Source organism: Sparus aurata, chromosome 2, assembly GCF_900880675.1.
Source record: "Sparus aurata chromosome 2, fSpaAur1.1, whole genome shotgun sequence".
Taxonomy (NCBI): domain Eukaryota; kingdom Metazoa; phylum Chordata; class Actinopteri; order Spariformes; family Sparidae; genus Sparus; species Sparus aurata.
In genome coordinates this window covers 31,445,956-31,464,881 of record NC_044188.1, presented here as the reverse complement: position 1 = coordinate 31,464,881, position 18,926 = coordinate 31,445,956, and the positions used below count along the sequence as shown (strand labels likewise).

The window sequence follows — 18,926 nt, the reverse complement described above, 5'->3', positions numbered from 1 at the left end:
ATCATCACACAACACTACACTTCCTTTTAGCTCAACAGTGTTTTGTTTCTTTAGTTAGCATCTTTTAGATCATTATCTGGTGTTTCAGCCCACAGACTCTGTTTTCATCAACCTTGTTTCCAGCTGGAGCAGGAGAAAGCCACTGTGTCTAGCAAATAATCTAGCTAGTGAACTTAGTGAAGGAGCTAATAGAGTTGCTGCACTGTGCAAACTGAGATCTTATCAGGTACATTTGTCTGATTTCTAGTCAAAATATATCATTACTCTTTAGATACGACACTATCACCCAAAAAGGTAGAATTTCAGTAGATATGTGGGACAACTCCTTCATTCTTGACTTTTTTCATCAGGCTGATACAAACAAAACTCCAATTAAGAGCTGATGTTTACCTTCATCTACTGGATGCATAATACATTGTCTGCTAGGCTGTTTAACATCAGTGTTAAAGGATGTGTGTTTTATTTACAGTTTGTTCCGGGGTCTCTAAAATATCAGGCAATGCATCTTTTATCTAATGTGTGAGAGTATATCAACTTATATATACTTCAGAAACAAAGCTGCACAGTGGTGACACAGTACTGCCGAGCTGTGATGTGGCAGAACTGTAAGAAAGCTAAATAAGTTTGTATCTGTGTGGATTTTCTGAGCTGTCAAAAACTTTCAAGGCCCTAATTAAATGATCTATAGTCCCTGGACTGAAGTGCAGTTTAGCACGTGTCCGAGTCATTTTGCTAGTTAAATGCCAAATTATTCTGGCAAACAGTGAGACGCAAGGCAAAAAGGGGTTGTATTTAGACTCTGCACTAGTCAGGAGTGTGTTCTGGGCATAAGATAAGTTAAACTAATCAGGTTGTCATCTCCAACTACTGTCTGAATAATGAGTCCTTTAAATACTGTATGAGGAAACAGACTAGGTCTCTGACTTTACACCAGCTTTTTGTTGGTCTATGGTGCTATCCTCCATCAGTGCACCTGAACACACCTCCCTTTAAGACCAACACACCCAGGAGCACACAGGTGGGCACAAGTACATTTACTATATACACAACGTGGGCGCTGAGCGTGAAAATGACTGCATCAGTCTGAAACTAGCAGTGACACTTGTGCTGAACATAAGACTCACTCAGTGTGTTTACATGACACTCAAGAAAACTGAATTACTGTGTTAGTCTGACTATGAATGGATCTTTAAGATGCATGTATACACCTTAGTCTGACTAAAATCGGACTGGATCGGATTTCTCATAGTGGAATTAAAGCACCCAGATTATTCAATTGATAGTCGCATTACTCCTGCATGTATACGTTTCCAGCGGATCGGATCGGATTTTATGTTCTGCGCAGGCGCGAGATTTTTTCCCGGGGCCGTGAGCCGGAAGTAGACAGACGGCAGCGGCGGCGTCTTTCCTCCGAAATCACGGCAACAAAGAGCGCCATTGTGCCCCTAGTTTGTGTAATTATCATGTACACCATATATGAAATGTACAAAGATGTAGCTTCGTCTCGCTCTTCGTACGCCATCTTTCTTGAATGCCGAGGCAGCTGGTGACGTAAAGAGGTCAGCCAGAGGTGTTTCTGTTACCACTAGTTGAAATGGGTACAGCGCCACCTATCGGACCGGGTACGACATGCTCCGGCCCAATAATCCGATTTTCTCACCGGCATGTTTACTCGGACCAGTGGTGGTTCTAGACCAGTTTTAATAGTGGGGCCAGGTTGGGGCCTGGTTTTTTGTTAGGGGGCACATACAACCCGGAAAAAAGGATAAATCCCTCATTCAGACAAAGCAGTGTTTACATTTTCAGCAATTGTGATTGGGTAGTAAACTGCTGAGATACTTTATTTCTGCCTTTCCCTTCAGAACAAAATCATTGCAAGAAATCTGTCATTGTATTATTAATGCAGACTCCCTTTCAGGGGGGCCACAGGGGGGTCCAGACTCGGAGTTACGGGGGCACTGGCCCCTGTTGGCCCCCCCAGAACCGCCCCTGACTCGGACAATTGCAGTTGTCTGATTGAGCAGCATAGTCGAACTATGGCTGTAATCTGACTAAGCTGTGCATGTAAACGCACTGACTGTTTCATATTCCTTCAGGAATTCATAGTATTAATTAGAGAATAAGAAATGAGGAGTAGTTTGTGTAGTGAGTCGTGGTAGCGGTGAGAAGCGAGCAGCCATTATTTGGACTAACAGTAAAGAGCAACCAATGCGACTCTGTTCAGCTGCTGGAACTGGTGAGCTCTGGAGGGGACTGCTGTAAGCAGAGCCCAGAGCTTCTAGAGGAATAAACACCAGCCTGGTGTCAGGGAGAGTACAGAGTTTGTTTGTTTTTAAAAACCCTGAGGATGAAAAAGTGGCTTTATTCTCGCTTCTCAACCTCTACAGCATGTACCATGGAGGTGCTGAAATCCAGGCAATGAGACAAGACACTGGAGGATAACAAAAAGAAATGGAGTCGGCATGCATGTCTTATTGTGGTCTTGCTTTTATTGTGTATGCATTCTGTGTCTGTCTTTCCATGCTGTGGTGTGATGTGTCTTGTGTCATGGGTTTTTGTGCTGAATGTTTTGGGGATGTCTTGAATGATGTTTTCTGATTCTTGTTATATATGCTATTTTGTCATGTTGTTAACTGCTGTGCATGTTTTGCAGATTGCCTTGGCCAGTAATTTTGTAATTTTAATCTTATTTTTTATATTCTGTTCTGTTTTTAGGGTGACTGTAACATCTGTCTTGGGACTACAGATGAAAAACAGCCTCTTGGCTAATTCTGGCGCATTTACAGCAATGTTATTAATGTGCACTGTCCCTGTTTTCAAATAAACTTATTATTATTAGTGTCTGATGATTGCTGGCTTTGGCGGAACATGAACACACACACACACACACACACACACACGCACGCACGCACGCACGCACGCACGCACACGCACACGCACGCACACACACACACACACACACACACACACATGGTGCTGGTTGTTGCTCGCTATCTTGCAGATAATGTACAGTAGATTTGTCTTTTTGGGGCAAATCGACCAACTGTCAATCTTGCGCAACTAACTTAAACACAAATTATCCCACAAATATCTCCATGACTAACGTGAATAATGTGACTAATGTGTGAGCACAGATTGTTTTCAGCTTGCTAGACTTCGCTAACAGAAACCTGAGGGTGATGTCACGGTGGCTCTGTCCACTATTGTTTTCACAGTCAGTATTCATTCACCATTCGTCTTCTTCTACTTTCACGCAGCAGCAGTTCTTAGATACATGGATCCATCCAACACAGAGATGAAAAGAATTCCAGGGAGTTTCCATCTTCCTAATCCCTTTTTTCCTTGTCTTCCTATTTATTTGCGATCACCCTGTTGGTTCTCTGTGTGCCTCCTCCGATTCACATGGAGCAGCAAGTTGTTTTAAAATGTTATCCTCCCTCAGAATCCCCACCTTTGACACCTTATACCCTGACCAACCACTGGGAGGTTCCACTGTAGTAACGTTATCCCCGACAGAACTCTCTCTCATAATTGTGTGAATTGCACTCCCTGCAGCACCCAGCTGTGTCAGCGTAACACAGCCAGGTACTGAACTCTAAATTTTCTCTGAAGAGTCACGCAGCAGCTGCAAGTGACAACTGCAAAAATATTTGAGTTGTCTCACCCAGTTCGTCCCCGGAGGAGAAGATGGCAGAGCCCAGGCGGGAGTTGTAATGGGAGTTTGCGAAGGCAGTAAAATTGTTCTGCAGTCGGCGGTGTCGAAGGTAGAGCACCACCAAGCCTCCGCACACTCCGAGCAGCAGCAGGAAGAGGACGGGGACCACCACTGCTGCCATGTCTCCTGAGTGGCCCTCTCCACGAGACGCATCACTGGCCCCTGGACAGAGGAAAAGTAACATGTACAGTAGAAATAGAAAAGCAAGTCCGAGTTTTTTTGTCCAAATCTGTGTGCTGAAGTGTGGATGTGTTTCTGTACCTGCTGTGAGCTGGTTATAGAGCAGCAGTGCAGGTTCTCCACACAGCTGACCGTTGAGCAGGCAGCGGGCCTGCACAAAGAAAGTGTAGTTGTGTCCCAGCAGCAGGCTGCTGATGCGGAAATAGGTCTCTGTGGTGTTTCCCAGGTAGGACGTCTGGTTGGTCACACTGTCATACACATGTACTTCATAACCCTGTAAACATAAGAGGTGGTGGAGGCTATTAAAGAGCACACAACCAGAGGGCTTCAGACATTAACAAAGGATGCTTTATTTGGTCTGCTATCAGGGTCTTTTCGCCGGGTCTCCACTGCTGTGCTTCCTGATTAGATATCATAAAAAGAATCAACCATTAGAAGTATACAATTAATATACCATGAATCTTATACCTAAATAAGTACAGTAGTTACAGTAGTAGATGCTGACATCCACCTTTTATGGACAGCTGTAGTTTGTAGATGGTAGTAAATAGTGTTGTAGAAAACAAGAAGCAGTGTAACACTGTGACAGAGCCAGGATAATGGTCAGTGGTGTCTCACCCTGCTCTCATTGAAGCCCTTCTCTCTGACAGCCAGACTCTTCCAGAAGAGGAAGACGTGGTCCTTCTCTGTCAAAATCTTCAGGGCTTCAGGAGCTGGAAGAGGAGCTGCAACAGAGGGACAATGTTTCTTTAAGTGATATATATTCGTGTAAAGACATGTACTGTTATAGTGAGTAGTATTACTATAGTTGCTGGCAGCTTACATTCTTGGCACTGAAAGACATGAGCGAGTATACGTAGCATGTATACCTTTAGTTTACCTTTCCTTTTCCGTTTCTTTCCCCTTGTGTGCAAAATTCTTAATAAATAACGTTCTGAATTAGACACGACAACTTCTTCAGAGCTGATAACAGGAGTTACTTAGATTCATTGGGAAGAGAGACATCTCTTCTCGTTCTGATGTGTGATGAGTTGTTCATGCGCAGCACCAATCAGGCAGCTGACAGGGTCAGACCACATGGAATCAGTGGTTAATCTTTCAATATCTTTAAATTCAGTCTTCTCAAACTCAGCGCCGACTGAACAAAGTTCAGGTGTTGCTTTGCACAGACGGATGGAAAGATATTACCAAGTCAACAGAGCTAATGCTGGAGGGAATAAATACCTGTACTGATATACTGAAGGTAAATCCTGATAATATACATTCACAATGCACATAAAGGCAGATCTTAGCAGATGTTTGGGATTCTTTGGCCAGTGTTGAGGTGTATTATGAATACATGCATTACCATTGACACAGTGAAGAGTTAGAGCGGGTTGTCCAGTAACTGGATGGTTGCTTGAGAGAGAGCTTCCCTCTCAGAGAACATCGGCTCATTTGCACTGTTTTACCATCTCGAGGACAGTGTCATGGAGAGGCTAAAAGTAGAGGCTAAATGACTCAGCAATCAAACAGCTAACGGGGAAAAAAGCAGTGGGTAAATGGAAAGGAAATTGCCCTTTAAAATGCCTGAATAAGTCTGTAGTCTTAATTCAATTTGTGAATCCAGCTATTTATTTGTCTTTTTAAACTGCATTTCCAAACACATTTGAATTCCATTATTTATTTCTGAATTCATTTATGAATTTTTAAGTGATGTACTTAAATGTTAAATGTTGTTTTGGTGAATCCCCTTTTAATCTGAACTGTTTATTGATGATTACTATTTAATTTGTAAATTCTATGTATAATTCCTCTTTCTACTGCCCATTAAAATATCAAATAATCAGTTACTTTGTGGTGTAGTGTATTTGTATTATTTTTATTCTGTTATCTGAAACACATCCTTTTGAGGGTCATGTGGGGCTGGAGTGGATCCCAGCTGACACTGGACCCCAGCTGGGTACACCCTGGATAAGTCGCCAGTTCGTCACAGGGCTGACACAAAGGCACAAACAACCATTGACGCGCATGTTTTTACCCATGGACAAGTGAGAGCAACCAACCAACCCAACATGTCTTTGGATTGTGGGAGGAGGCAGGAGTACCTGGAGAGAAGCCACGCAGACAGGGGAGAACATGCTAACTGTGCAGAGAGGCCCTGCCCCAGACACTGCGCTGCCGTGCTACCCTTATAAGATTTATTAAATGATTAATACATTCATTTGTAAACTAGCTGATTAATTTTACTATAACTATTATTAATTATTACTGTTTCCGTGACACTTGTGGCCCTCCACAGCACTCATTTCTCAAACGTTTCTCATATAAAAGATAAACACATCCAAACTGAGCTTAGTTAGAATGAAAGATTCTAATTATACTTCTATTTACAATACAGTGCTATCATACCAGGGCTGATGAGCTCCACACTGCCGTACATGGACAATGCTGCTTATTTATCATATTTTCTACATTGATCATCTGTGACGTGTGATTAACGTTAATATGATGGTTACTGTAAGAAACAAAGGTCTGTAAACTTGTATCCTGTGTACCTGTGCTGAGAGTGAAGCTGGCCTCCTTGCTCATGTTGCGCAGGCGCACAGAGACGCTGTATCGTCCGCCGGGCTCCAGGCCTTTCAGCTGGTACTCAACTGTGTTGTTCTGGCTGATCAGCTTGTAGTCCCGCTCCACCTTACGGATCACGTCCCGCACATGGATCACATATGTCTACAGATTAACAGACAGGGGGGAGAAGACAGGGACAGAATCACAACACAACAAAAAGACATATAATTATATATATATATATATAATTATTATTATTAACAATTATATATAACAAGACATTTTCGGTGTCCTCATAACAGATAATAACATTGGTCAGAGCAGGTAATTAATACAAATTACACAGACTAAGCAAAGAGGGAAATAATTGGGTGGGCTATTGGTGAGATCTTTCCAGTTAAACACATAAACCAGTTTAATCCTTTTGGATTTAAAACCTGAGTGGTTGTCCATTAAATGTGCTGTCTGGATTAAAGGCCTGGATCTGCATAAGTGATTCTGAGGAGGAATCAAGCCGGTCATTCTGCTGTTTGTTTGTTTTTCTCCAGCTCTAACATGTGTCCTAACACACCCGCCTGATGCTTCTCATCATGGATCATCACAGTAACATGAGGCTTAATTGTACCAGAGGTGTGTTTGGGGCATCGTAGGGCGGCTGCCACTTCAGCGTGGCCTGCGTCAAGTCTGCTCGCACTCGATGGAGGTTCCTGGGTGGCAGCCTCTCGTTGGGAATCATTTTCACCACTGCGTAGTCGGAGGGAGGACCCAGGAAGGGAGAGACAGCCCGTACCTGAAGGCACACCACACACACCACACACACCACACACACACCACACACACCAAGAGTCACGACGGCTCCGGACAGTCACAGAGCGATGGAACAGAATCAGACATTTAATCAATCTTATCAATTCATTCCTTAGTTTTCACAGTTTGGTATTTACAAGAACTGTTCAGTGATATGAAGAGTTATCCAATGTGATTCTGTTTTAAACCCCGGCTACTATTCAGCATTAGTTTGATTACAGTGTACTGTAACTTGAACTAAAGTTAAACACTAAAGTGGTTTAATCTAAATCAGTGCTTTAATCAACTGTTTGTTTCATCTGCAACAGCAGCTCACACACAGGTGTGACACAGGTTTGCGCCTGCATTCATCACATACTACACTGAATAATTCCCACTTCTGATCTCACTTTCTTTAACAGGATTGGGGAAACGTGAGAGATTGCCCATCAGATGTGACTCATGACATGTGGGGGTTCATACATCTGTCCAGACGTCTCTCCTGAATGAACACTGGATTGATTTGAGCTTTGTGCACTGTAATAGTGCGGTGTTTGTGATCCGCACATACTCAGTCATTATAGTTCAAGACAAAAAAAAGAAAGGAGAAAAAAAGTGGATTGTACCAAGTACTGAAGAAGAAGGAAATAGTTAGTGGAGAGCTGAGAGGAGGCGAGCGTGATGCTGAGAGGACTCACCAGGAAGAGATACTGTTCATCACTGTCCACTGTGACCGTCAGGCTGAGAGAGGAGCTGCTGACCTGACGAGGACTGCGGTACAGGTCCAGGAAGGAGGTAGCATAAAACACACCATACATCTACACACACACACACACACACACACACACACACACACACACACAGTAAATTAAGCAGCAACTACTTGCACAGGTTGTCTCAGAGTTGTAAGACAGATATTTCTTTTTCAGATGATTAAAAGGAACAGTTCACCAAAAAGCATAAATTCAGCAAATGTTGTTGTACCTGAGCAGGGGGTCCGCTGATGGTCCAGCTGCAGTCCACAGCTGTCTGGTTGAGGGCCCGAGCTTTGAGGCCGGGCCCCTCTGGCTGGGTGCCGATGGTCTGATGATGGGACAGGGCGGTGGGACTGTCTCCTATTCTGGTGTGAGCCCACACAGCAACCTCGTATATCGTCCCTGCTGTCAGGTTTGTGGCTGCAAGCACCCATCATTCATTTATACACAGAAATACATTTGTATAACATGTCTAAAAAATGGAATTCACTTCAACAGAGTCCACAAACAAACAGTACCTTTGAGGATCCTCTCTCTGACTGTGTAGTTCTTGCTCTCCTTGATGTGTTTGTCAAACTGCCAGGACAGAATCACTACATACTGCTTCACCTAAAAGAACCACAAGAGACCCATGCGTCACGTTTATACACACTCAGACAGGACACGATGCTTATAGACAACATGCTGAAGAGGTGAAGCTCTTACCTCGCATTGGGAGTTAAAGCTGAATGAAAGGCTCATGGAGTCAGTGGTGATGCTGTCAGCGATCACAGAGGGAGGAGGCAGAGCTGCAGCAGAGACAGAGCAGGTTAGAGTGGAATTTAACTGATCTATTGGTGCTCAGATTAAATACTTTCAGAGTAATTTGTTTATCTCTTCAGGGGCCAAAGTTTAATTCAATTGAGTGTTAACTGATTATGGTCTTAAAGTGCTTTAAACACCTGAACACTTTAATGTTGCTTGGAAATGAGTGAAAATATAGTAGGCGGAAGACACAAGGAAGCAGCAAGTAGTTTAAAGTTGTTCTGTTAAATGTAAAAAGCAGAAACCAAACAGAAACATCTGCACTTCCTGGAGTAGACAACAATCTAATTTACAGCATTAATATCACAAGTGAAGTTACAAACATGTCGCTTCAAGTACGGCACACCTGAATACCTGTTAATCACCAGCAGGTGGCAGTGTTGGAAAGGTTTTCAAACCAGAGTGTGTGTGTGTGTGTGTGTGACTCACCTTTCTTGGGGGTGATGGATTTTACCTCGGACCAGTTGCCCACACCTCGACTGGTCACTGCTGCCACCTGAGGAACAGCATCACAGCAACAAGTCAACATACTGTACTGTACATGAGAACATCATCATGTTATGAAGAGAAACACAGTGTGTGTGTGTGTGTGTGTGTGTGTGTGTGTGTTTCTGTGTGCATGCACATGTGTGTGTGTGTGTGTGTGTGTGTGTGTGTTTCTGTGTGCATGCACATGTGTGTGCACGTCTTACCCTGAACCTGTACAGATTGTCAGGCTGCAGCTCCTTCACCTCAGTGTTGGTTTTGGTGCATTTCTGTGACGTCCAATCAGTACCTCCTTCACTGTACTCAACCTGAAGCACACAGACACACACATGATAGTTGTGTTAAGGCAGAGACAGAAGAGTGTGACAAGTCGTTTAGAATCAATGAGCGTGTATCACTGTGTAGGTGTGACAGCACACTGTGTGTGTCAAATTAAATGTTATATGTGAAATAATGAACTGACTGCTGAGGCAGGATAAACATGCAGGAAGTGATGTCTGTGTCACTGCTGTGGTTGTCCTTACTGTGATTCAGTTTAATGCAGATGAAAAGAACTCACAATATACTCTCTGATGAGGCCGTGTCCTTTGTCAGGAGGGCTCCAGGACACCTCCACTGTCCCGTCCTCTCCGTTATCACATGACAGCTGCAGGTTCCTGGGCGGGTCGGGCACTGCAGGACACACAGATAGACACACCTTCATCACCCAAAATGAATAGATGGGATGAAAGAAAAAATGTACATGTCTATCAAATGAAAAACTAGTTGAGTTGGTTTTTCCTCGATCAGTGACAATAGTGAACACATTTTTAAATGATTTGAAATGTTGACACTACACCTGTCCTTCAGTTTTAGCTTTTCTAAACTTCTATACTCTCCATCACCTCACTCTTTGCTTTCTCATTTTCAAGACGAACCATTAAAGTGCAGTAAATAGTGGTTCTGGACAACTTACAGTACTTTTCATTTTGGAGTATCACCACCCCTCTTGTGTAATTTTACCACCATTTCACATCCACAGATATAACATAAACTAAAACTTGCAGAGGTATGTTTCTTTCTCTCTTTTTCTATTTCATAAATGAGAACTTCTGGGTAAAAGGGTGAAAAGTTATTCACAACAGAGGTCAAACAAGACACAGACGGTCTTGTTGTATACATGGAATCCCAGGGCTGCGAACACACTGTATGACAAAATCACCTGGAGCTTCACACTGATATTGTATATACTGTACATACTTTCTGGGTGTATGGTGGCCAGGTGCCCATGCACATGAGTTACTGTATATATTGGATATTCATATACTGTTTCCTTTTTTCCTTTGTCTAATTTTATTGTATTCTAAATTTAGGGGCGCCACCTGACATTTAATTGTGCAACCGTGTTTTTGTTTTGTTAAACAATAAGATCTGTTTCTTGCTGGCAGATTCTCACAGTAAACTCCTCTCTACAACTCTTGACTCACATTTCTACCTTCGTCTTCGTGTAACAGCTTACGTCTCACAAGATTTCAGAGAGCAACCTCTCTTGAAATAAGACTTGACAGTGACAGAAACAGAAAACACTCTTAAGGAAACCTAACTTTGATGGTCGGAGGTACCCCGCAGGAATATATTGTGGCTGCCAGTTGAAGCGATCTACTGGATTCCAAAACTTTTCCAAAAGTATAAATCATTCACACACCAAAACATGTCATTTCAGGGCCCTGATATGAAAACACTTGACCATCTTGGATGTTATCTTCAAACACCTTATCATGCATATTTTGAGGCTGGTGACTGGAAACCGTTCTTGTTTGGGCTGTTTGAATTAAGCAGAGGAAACAACAACCTCTCCAGGTCAAAGTATTTCAATGATAAACTCTTGTGAGCCATCAGCAAAAAATGAAAACATGAACAGGTTTATGGTTCACATAAAATAACACTGGGTTTGAAAACATAGTAAGTGCCAGAAAGCTACCCAAAACTAAAAGGTGGAATTAGCTTGAAGCAGTGAAGTGAAGTTCTTTCACAGTGCTGTCATGAGCAGAACAGCTCACACATACCTGAGAAGTCACTGTAGGTTTTGAAGTATACAGTATGAGTCAACTAACAGAAAACAACCTCCCATACGATGATCTTGTGATACTCACATCCCTCTGGTGTCCTGACTGTGATCACCTCGTTGGTCTTATGCAGCTTGCTGAGACACTGAGTGAGCACCTTGACGTGGTAAGTGGTGTCCGGTTTCAGCACAGTCAGTTTGTAGCTGGTCTTGTTGCTGTGAGTGTCCATAATGGTCCACTGCTGGGTGCCCACAAGCCTAGAGACAAAAACACAACGTCATTGAGATGAGGGCGCTGTGTTTACACAGAATGATATAACATATAAATAAAACTCATAACAACTGCGTATTGCAGTGGTAGTGAGTCAGCGGTTATGGAAGTAAAACATTACTCCTGAAACTTTCGGCAGATGCAGCGTTGCAGGTTACCTGTAATATATGAGGAAGTAACAGGAGTCCAGAGGGAGGTTTTTGGGGCGGGACCAGGTCAGGGTGATGGAACCCAAGAAGTCTGGTGTCCACTGGAGGTTCTGAACTTTGTATGCCAGGGTGTCAACTGAGAGAAAAGAGAGAGATAGTGTAAGAGTAAGAGAGAGAGAGAGAGAGTCCGTATGTATTATAATGTTTGGAATGGCTCAGCCAGCAGGGGGCAGCATTGCACTGATTTTAAAATAAAAGACTCTTCCCTCAAGACTTACAGGCATTTACAGTGGACCAGGCACTGTGAGGTTAATATGGGAGTTCCTTGTGAAGGCTACCATAATCAAGTCATTACATTCTAACCTACATGTAATTTAAACACTCTGGGTAACGATGAAAGATGTGGGGACCTACGGGTGCAGTTGTCCTCGTCGCTGTGGTCGGAGCAGTCCAGGAAGCCGTCACACCTCTCACTGTCCAGCACGCAGGCCTCACCATCAGAGCAGCGAGTCCCATTAATGCAGAACAGAGGCCCCCGAGTGGCTGGACACAGAGAAAAACAGTTTACATGACTTCTTCTGTTCTTATTAGAACCACACGGCCAACCTTTCTGTATGTGTTGTAAAAAAAAAAGTCTTAAAAGTGATATTATTTAGATTAGATTTAGATTCTTAGCTTGTCTAAGACCTGATTGTGTAATGTTTTCTGCTGCAGTACCAGTAACAAAACAACTGGATCTAAATCCTACAGTATATTACTGTATATGCTGTCTAAAGGCTGTTCAGATCTCTCAGAACTACTTTCAACATTTCAGTAATTTTTCCTTTTAGCCAACAAAACCAGAAGACCCCAGTGGAATCTTCATGAGTTCAGAATGAAGAGTTCAGTTTCTCTATTCAATAGCTTTACTTTATATTCTGAATTTGAATCAAGTGTTCACTGTCACATACAAAACATCTGACCATAACAAGAGGTTGTGTAACAGTGTTCAGAGACTCACGGCAGTGGGCTTCATCAGAGCCGTCCTGGCAGTGCAGCTGGCCGTCACAGCGCTGCCAGTCGGGGATGCAGTGGGGGGGTCTGCGACACAGGAACTGGCCCCGACTGCAACGGCCAGGGGCGGGCAGGGGAGGAGGGGCCTGGGTGGGGCCTGGAGCCAGCGTCACAGAGCCATTGGCTGCTGTCACAGAAAAACAGAACGTCACGGTGGGGATCCACTATAGTTTTGTTCTTCTTCTTTTCTGTTTAAACATACGTGTATATTCTAATCTACGATTACTCAGTTTGGTCAACAGAAATAAAAAAAATTTAAATTAAAATTCTTCAAAAACAAAGACAAAAACAACACACAACACTTCTGACATGCAAACATGCACATAAGAACGAGGTGGTACCTGTGGGACATCCCAGCTCATCGCTGCCATCAGGACAGTCAGCGTAGCCGTCACACACCCAGGTGTTGATGATACAAGCTCCAGAGCCGCAGTGGAAGCGGTTGGGGGCACAAGTAGAAGGACCAGGGGCTGTCGTGTGAGGACTAATGCCACCTACAAGGGTAGAGATTCAAGTTTAATGATGTTTGGTATGGTAATTCAGGCATCGAAAGAAAAAATTAACAAAATGAGCTAAGCACATGAGGGTCTATCAAACACACAGAGGCAATTATGTGAAATATATAAACAATATAGATATATAGTGCATTTTTGTAAATGTGTCATTTCAAATTTTTTTTTGTGTGTTTTGTAAAATAAGCCCTAATAATTGATCCTATCCTCATCTGCTCATTGCCAATCGCAGCCAGATCATTTTATTGATTTTATAGCACAAAATGTATCTGTATGTAAATCAGGTCAGCATAACAGATATTTTCCACTATATATATCATGGACGGACATTAATGGGTGCCTTTAAAGGTGTCATTTGTGTGAGTATTGTTTAAATTGTGAATTCACTTGATTGATTTTTATAAACAACCATTCTGGCCTTGCTGCCTTTAACTGAAGGCTGACAGTGAGCTGAGGAGGGAGGAGAGAGAGGTGGGGGACAACATGTGATGGTCCAGGTCAAACCAGGGACGCTGGTCACATGGTCTGTGCGGGAGTCTGTCATTGTTACATCAAATAAGGTTTGATGTCACTTTTAATAACACATCAACCTAATGGTTCTGTTACTACAGACTGACTGTGTACCTGTACACTGGATCTCATCAGACCAGTCCCCACAGTCGTTCTCTCCGTCACACTTCCACCATGTTGGAATGCAGCGTCCGTTTCTACACTCATACTGGAAATACCTGGAGCAGCCTGGGACCTCAGTAGGAGCAGCTGCAACACACGCAACAAAAGTTAGCATCAGATACTGCTGCTTCAGTGCTATGGTTCCTCCTCATATTTCAAACCCAAACAAAAGACATGTTCTTTGTATCTGTTATATATTCAATACATGTATACAGTGTATTCCACATGGCTTAATAATAAACACAAGTTGTGCAGAGCATACACCCTTCCTCCTCACCACAGTTGGCCTCATCGGAGTAATCCCCACAGTCGTCCATGCCATCACACTTCCACTCCAGGCTCACACACACTCCGTTGGCACACTGGAAGGTGTAGGCATCACACACTTTCCCAAACTCAGATGGCGTGGCTGACAGAAAAACACACAGGCACGTTTAGGAGGTTCCACAAATCAGTTTTTGTCTCTTTGCATGACAGAAAGAAAATGAATATGTTTGTTACATTGAAGTTTTACAACAGAAAGTGGCTATGCCTGATGGATATGTATGAATGAACAGCTGATGAGCTTTTGCAGAACAGGATACAAATCTGTGTTTTAAATATGGCGGAAAACATTAAATATGTATTGTATGAATTTAATTAAAAGGAGCTAATTTGGGGATTTTAAGGGAATAAAATCTACAGTCCATCTACAGTAATTCTAAACACAGGTATAACTATTTTAGCATTGGCAGTTTAAGTAGATCCAGTAGTATAAAGTACATTTAACAGAGGAACTAGAACATTTGTATTTTAGTGTTTGGTAGAGAACACATAAGGATGTGAGAGGAGGGGAGACTCCCCTTCACCTTTTGTATAAGGGTCAGAAAGTCACATGAGGGGCAATTCAAATAAAACTGCATATGGTCACTGCCCTGGGAAAGGCAGTATCAAAACAAACATCAGGGGGTCAATGTTTTAGGAAGGAGTAATTAACAGCTGTCCTTAAAGCATGATGTATTCAAGTCAGAAACATGTGGAAGACTGCAGAGGACACATCGGGTCTTTTCTCCATGCTGTACGTACTAAAGTAATCTGAATCATCACACTGAGTCTGAAACTCTTCAGAATAAGCAACTCTCTACCTCAACAAGGAGAATTTCCTTTATATTTCAAAAGCTGAACATTTGATAGCTGAATGTTTTCTATAGCTGAACATATTCTGAAGCAGTGGCAAAACCAACGTTGAAAATTCCCCCATAAGAATGAATGGGCAGGAGTTTTTAAAGTATATAGAAAAACACCTCCCAAACTCCTGCTAGTCTTGAAAATACTGTAAAAGTTAAGGCCATAATACAACAGTAAGAGGAGACTTTGCTGAACTCTGTGATGTGTTTCTTTTTCCTGTAAAGTGAAAAATGAGGGAGTTCACTGATGTGGCTCTTTCAGTGACTCTTATTTCACAAACATCATTGTTGGTAGATTTATGGTTTCAGCTGATACAGTCCAGGTTTGTGATTACTGCAGTGCTGGATCCTGTTCCTAATTTAAAAGTGCAGAATTATGGGACTTGAAACAGGGATTAAAGAATAACAAACACATGTAATCAATGGAGGGATGTCTCTAAGGCACGGTTCACATTTGGTATCAACATCCGTCCTGAGTGATCTGAATACAATAATCCAGTTGCCTACAATATAGCACTTACACGTAGTATTACCATGACCTGCATGACTGAGAACCTTCATCAACAGAGTAATAGGCATGTGAGCATTCCTTACCACATCCAGCATACCCAGCATCCTCATCAGAACCGTCCTCGCAGTGTTTGATCCCGTCACAGACCAGGGACTGAAACAGACACTGGGCTCGGTTCTTACATACGAACTCCATGTAGCGAGTACACAGGGGGTCTGTGAGCGGAAAAGAAACCAACCAACACAATGACTTGTACTTCAACTCCATGCTTTATGTTCACAAAATATTCTATATACACTTAACATGAGGTTATAAAATATGCCATGCTCCACTGATACTTAGAACTCCTTGGAATATTATGTGACATTAACTCCAGATGTATATATTAAAAGGACTGAACACTTGTGCTTTCTGTAGTTTAAAAAAAAATAATTAAACCTATGTCCATTAGACATTAAGAGATCTCCATTTCCTCTCAAATAATTATGTTCTCTTGATATTTGCATAATTTAGAAATCATTCTAGCTGTAGCACCTAACTGGATATGATTTAGATATGAGCTTTCACTGCCCAACCCACATTTTCTACTACTCATTTGCCTCTGCATCTGATGACCACTGTGCATTCTAAACAAATGGGATCACTCACCACAGTTGTGCTCATCAGCACCGTCTGAACACTCCTGAATGCCGTTGCAGTGTGCGGTGGCTGGAAGGCAGGTGTGATTGGAGCACTGGAAGCCATTACACCGGGTTCCCTCTGGAACACACACAATGATGTTACAGCTAACAGAGAAGCATTGCTGTCATGACTGTTCCTCACTTGTTCCCCAACTTCCTGTATTATCTAATGTGTGTGAAAAGACATACAGCACACGGTCAATACTAATGGCTGTTGAGTCAAGCTTTAGCGGGTGATATCCATTCCACTCTTAACATTACGCTGGCTTTAGTGTTAAGTTTTTAATTTTGTGCGCACACTATAGTTAGTGTTATGTTTAACAGAATAATAATGCAGCATGCAGACTACCATTTCCATTAATGGTAAAAGGCAAAGTGAGGTCTTACAAACCAACGCTCGTGTCTGATAGGAAAGCTGTAAACAAGATAACTTAACACTTTCACCAGGACTGTCTTTTCAGCAGGGCTGGTTGGTGAATATATTCTAAATTCACAAGACGATCACATGTACAGTAAGTGTGTGGACAACATTGACACTGTTGATGTATGTGTGTCTCAGTTTACCACAATAATGGGGGTCTTCATCCGAGTCATCCTGGCAGTCGTCATCACCATCACACATCCAGCGCTGAGGTATGCAGTGACCTGTGTGGCACTGGAAGCTATTGGCCTCACACGTATGGTGGCCCACTAGGGACAAACACAGAGGCATTAAATATTAGGAGAAGCTGGTAGGACAGGGAGTTTCTTCACAGACGACAGCATCGAACTCCTTTAATCTGAAATGTCATGATTCTAACTGCAACACACAATTAGTACATTTTCACTGAGCATCTTTACCCCTTTAAATAAACACAGCACAGTGTATAAAAATAACTACATTAAAGATCATATTGTTTGTGTGACTGTTCCTGTGTCTGTGATAAAGGATAATGTTCTGTTTTTCTCATAGGATTCTGTTTCTGCTGCAACAGATCTTGGCACTTTATTTTTTATAGCAGTGTCATCATCACCTGTGCAGTTGGCCTCATCCGACCAATCTCTGCAGTCATTGTCTCCATCACAGCGCCAGGCTTCGCGGATACAAACACCTCGTGCACACGTAAACTCTCCCGGGCCACACTGGTGAGACTCTGAGAATGCATACATAATATAGTCAGTGATGCAAAAATGTGCATTTCCACTGTTGCCCCATGGTTACAGCAAAACCAAGAACTGATAAACAAAATGTACATGGATTAATGTGTGTGCTTAAGAATCCAATAAAGGTTAAATACAAAATGTAAACAAGAATAAACTATGTTTACAACAAATACACTTAAACAACTAAATATCAATCTGGTAAGTAGATATTGTTCTTGACTGAGACATATTCTCCTGGAACACAAGTAATAAAAACACCTGTAACTAGAATGGCACTCACTGGAGTGCATACCTCTGGCAAGGCCCCACAGTCTCCTTTAATCTAATTGAGCTTGATGCAATATCAAATAAAACATGTTTAATTACACTACATCTGGTATTTTATTTGGAGACGCATTAAATTGTACACACTCCTAGCAGCCACCTGAATATGCCTGATTTTTTCATCAATATCCAAGCATTATTTCCTTTAACCAAAATGTAAAAAAAAAAAAAAAAACTGCAATGTTAGACAAACAATTTCCCTCCCTATCACAGTAAAACATAAGACATCAGCAGTGTATTTGTCATAGGAGCTGCTGCTCAGCCGCTAAAAGCCAGCTGGAGTGTGGTGGGCTGAGTCAGACCTGAGGAATAAAGTCACATGAGGTTCTGCTCTGATCAGGAGCAGCAGGAGAGATTATTTTTTTACTTTTCTGATTAAAATGTAAGCTCTGGCTGAAGTCACAAAATCTGGCACTGAGGCAACAACACTTTTTTTTTTACTTTTGAATGCAACTACTGTGACAATGTGCAATTAGTTTTAGTGTAATAAGTGTAATTATTAAATCTTTTTTTTTTTGCTGAAATAAAGAAGGAAAGAAAGTGTAAAAAATGTTTTTTAGGAAATGATAAGATATATTTATAAGATAGAAAAGTAAAGTCTTGAACGCTCATTTCTAGTACAAACTAATGACCTGTAAAGGAAGCTATATTTTGTGTGTTATTATCATCTCTATATTTGACTACACACTGGATCCCTTGGTTGTTTAGTCATTAAGATGCCAGTTCTGCAGCGAGCCTGTGGAACTCAAAATCAAAAGAACTGAAGTAATCTTGGCAAGACTGAAATAAAGTGTAAATGATTTTCATGCCAGTTTAACAAAAGGTTCCATTCTCTCAAAGTGCACAATCCTTTCTGACTTTGACATCAAAACTTCACTGACTGTCGGATAATGTTGGAGGATCTTAGCATACTGCATTGTTTGAGACTACTGACTACTGGACTATAGCAAGGGAGAAACTGTGAGGGTACAGATGATAGTTACAATTTAGGATTCATTGTAATCTTAAGGAAATTCCGTAATCCTGCTGCAGCTTGTAATGTACTTGTAGACACGAAGAGAGGCAGACTGTCAGGATAGTTGGAGGTTTAAAGGAGGCGTAGCTGGGTGTTAACAGGATTTTGTA

At 42.1% G+C, this 18,926-nt stretch overlaps 1 protein-coding gene across 2 annotated transcripts in view; it reads right to left on the bottom strand.

Annotated features, from left to right (window-relative positions):
• The window catches only part of sorl1 (sortilin-related receptor, L(DLR class) A repeats containing), a 97,775-nt gene that overhangs the window by 3,971 nt on the left and 74,878 nt on the right, over positions 1–18,926 (bottom strand). The window contains exons 25-47 of one of the 2 annotated variants that reach the window (XM_030392810.1): positions 17,348–17,467; positions 16,899–17,024; positions 16,303–16,413; positions 15,738–15,869; positions 14,255–14,386; positions 13,930–14,064; positions 13,135–13,287; positions 12,741–12,920; positions 12,155–12,283; positions 11,750–11,876; positions 11,409–11,578; positions 9,836–9,948; positions 9,483–9,584; positions 9,220–9,286; positions 8,692–8,774; positions 8,505–8,595; positions 8,216–8,406; positions 7,930–8,049; positions 7,071–7,235; positions 6,433–6,607; positions 4,514–4,620; positions 3,977–4,169; positions 3,665–3,877 (exon numbers count right to left, since the gene is read on the bottom strand). In XM_030392810.1, the coding sequence (XP_030248670.1) occupies positions 3,665–3,877; positions 3,977–4,169; positions 4,514–4,620; positions 6,433–6,607; positions 7,071–7,235; positions 7,930–8,049; positions 8,216–8,406; positions 8,505–8,595; positions 8,692–8,774; positions 9,220–9,286; positions 9,483–9,584; positions 9,836–9,948; positions 11,409–11,578; positions 11,750–11,876; positions 12,155–12,283; positions 12,741–12,920; positions 13,135–13,287; positions 13,930–14,064; positions 14,255–14,386; positions 15,738–15,869; positions 16,303–16,413; positions 16,899–17,024; positions 17,348–17,467 (3,135 nt within the window). The remainder of the gene's footprint in view (positions 1–3,664; positions 3,878–3,976; positions 4,170–4,513; positions 4,621–6,432; positions 6,608–7,070; positions 7,236–7,929; positions 8,050–8,215; positions 8,407–8,504; positions 8,596–8,691; positions 8,775–9,219; positions 9,287–9,482; positions 9,585–9,835; positions 9,949–11,408; positions 11,579–11,749; positions 11,877–12,154; positions 12,284–12,740; positions 12,921–13,134; positions 13,288–13,929; positions 14,065–14,254; positions 14,387–15,737; positions 15,870–16,302; positions 16,414–16,898; positions 17,025–17,347; positions 17,468–18,926) is intronic. The other variant, XM_030392818.1, reaches the window with a different exon arrangement.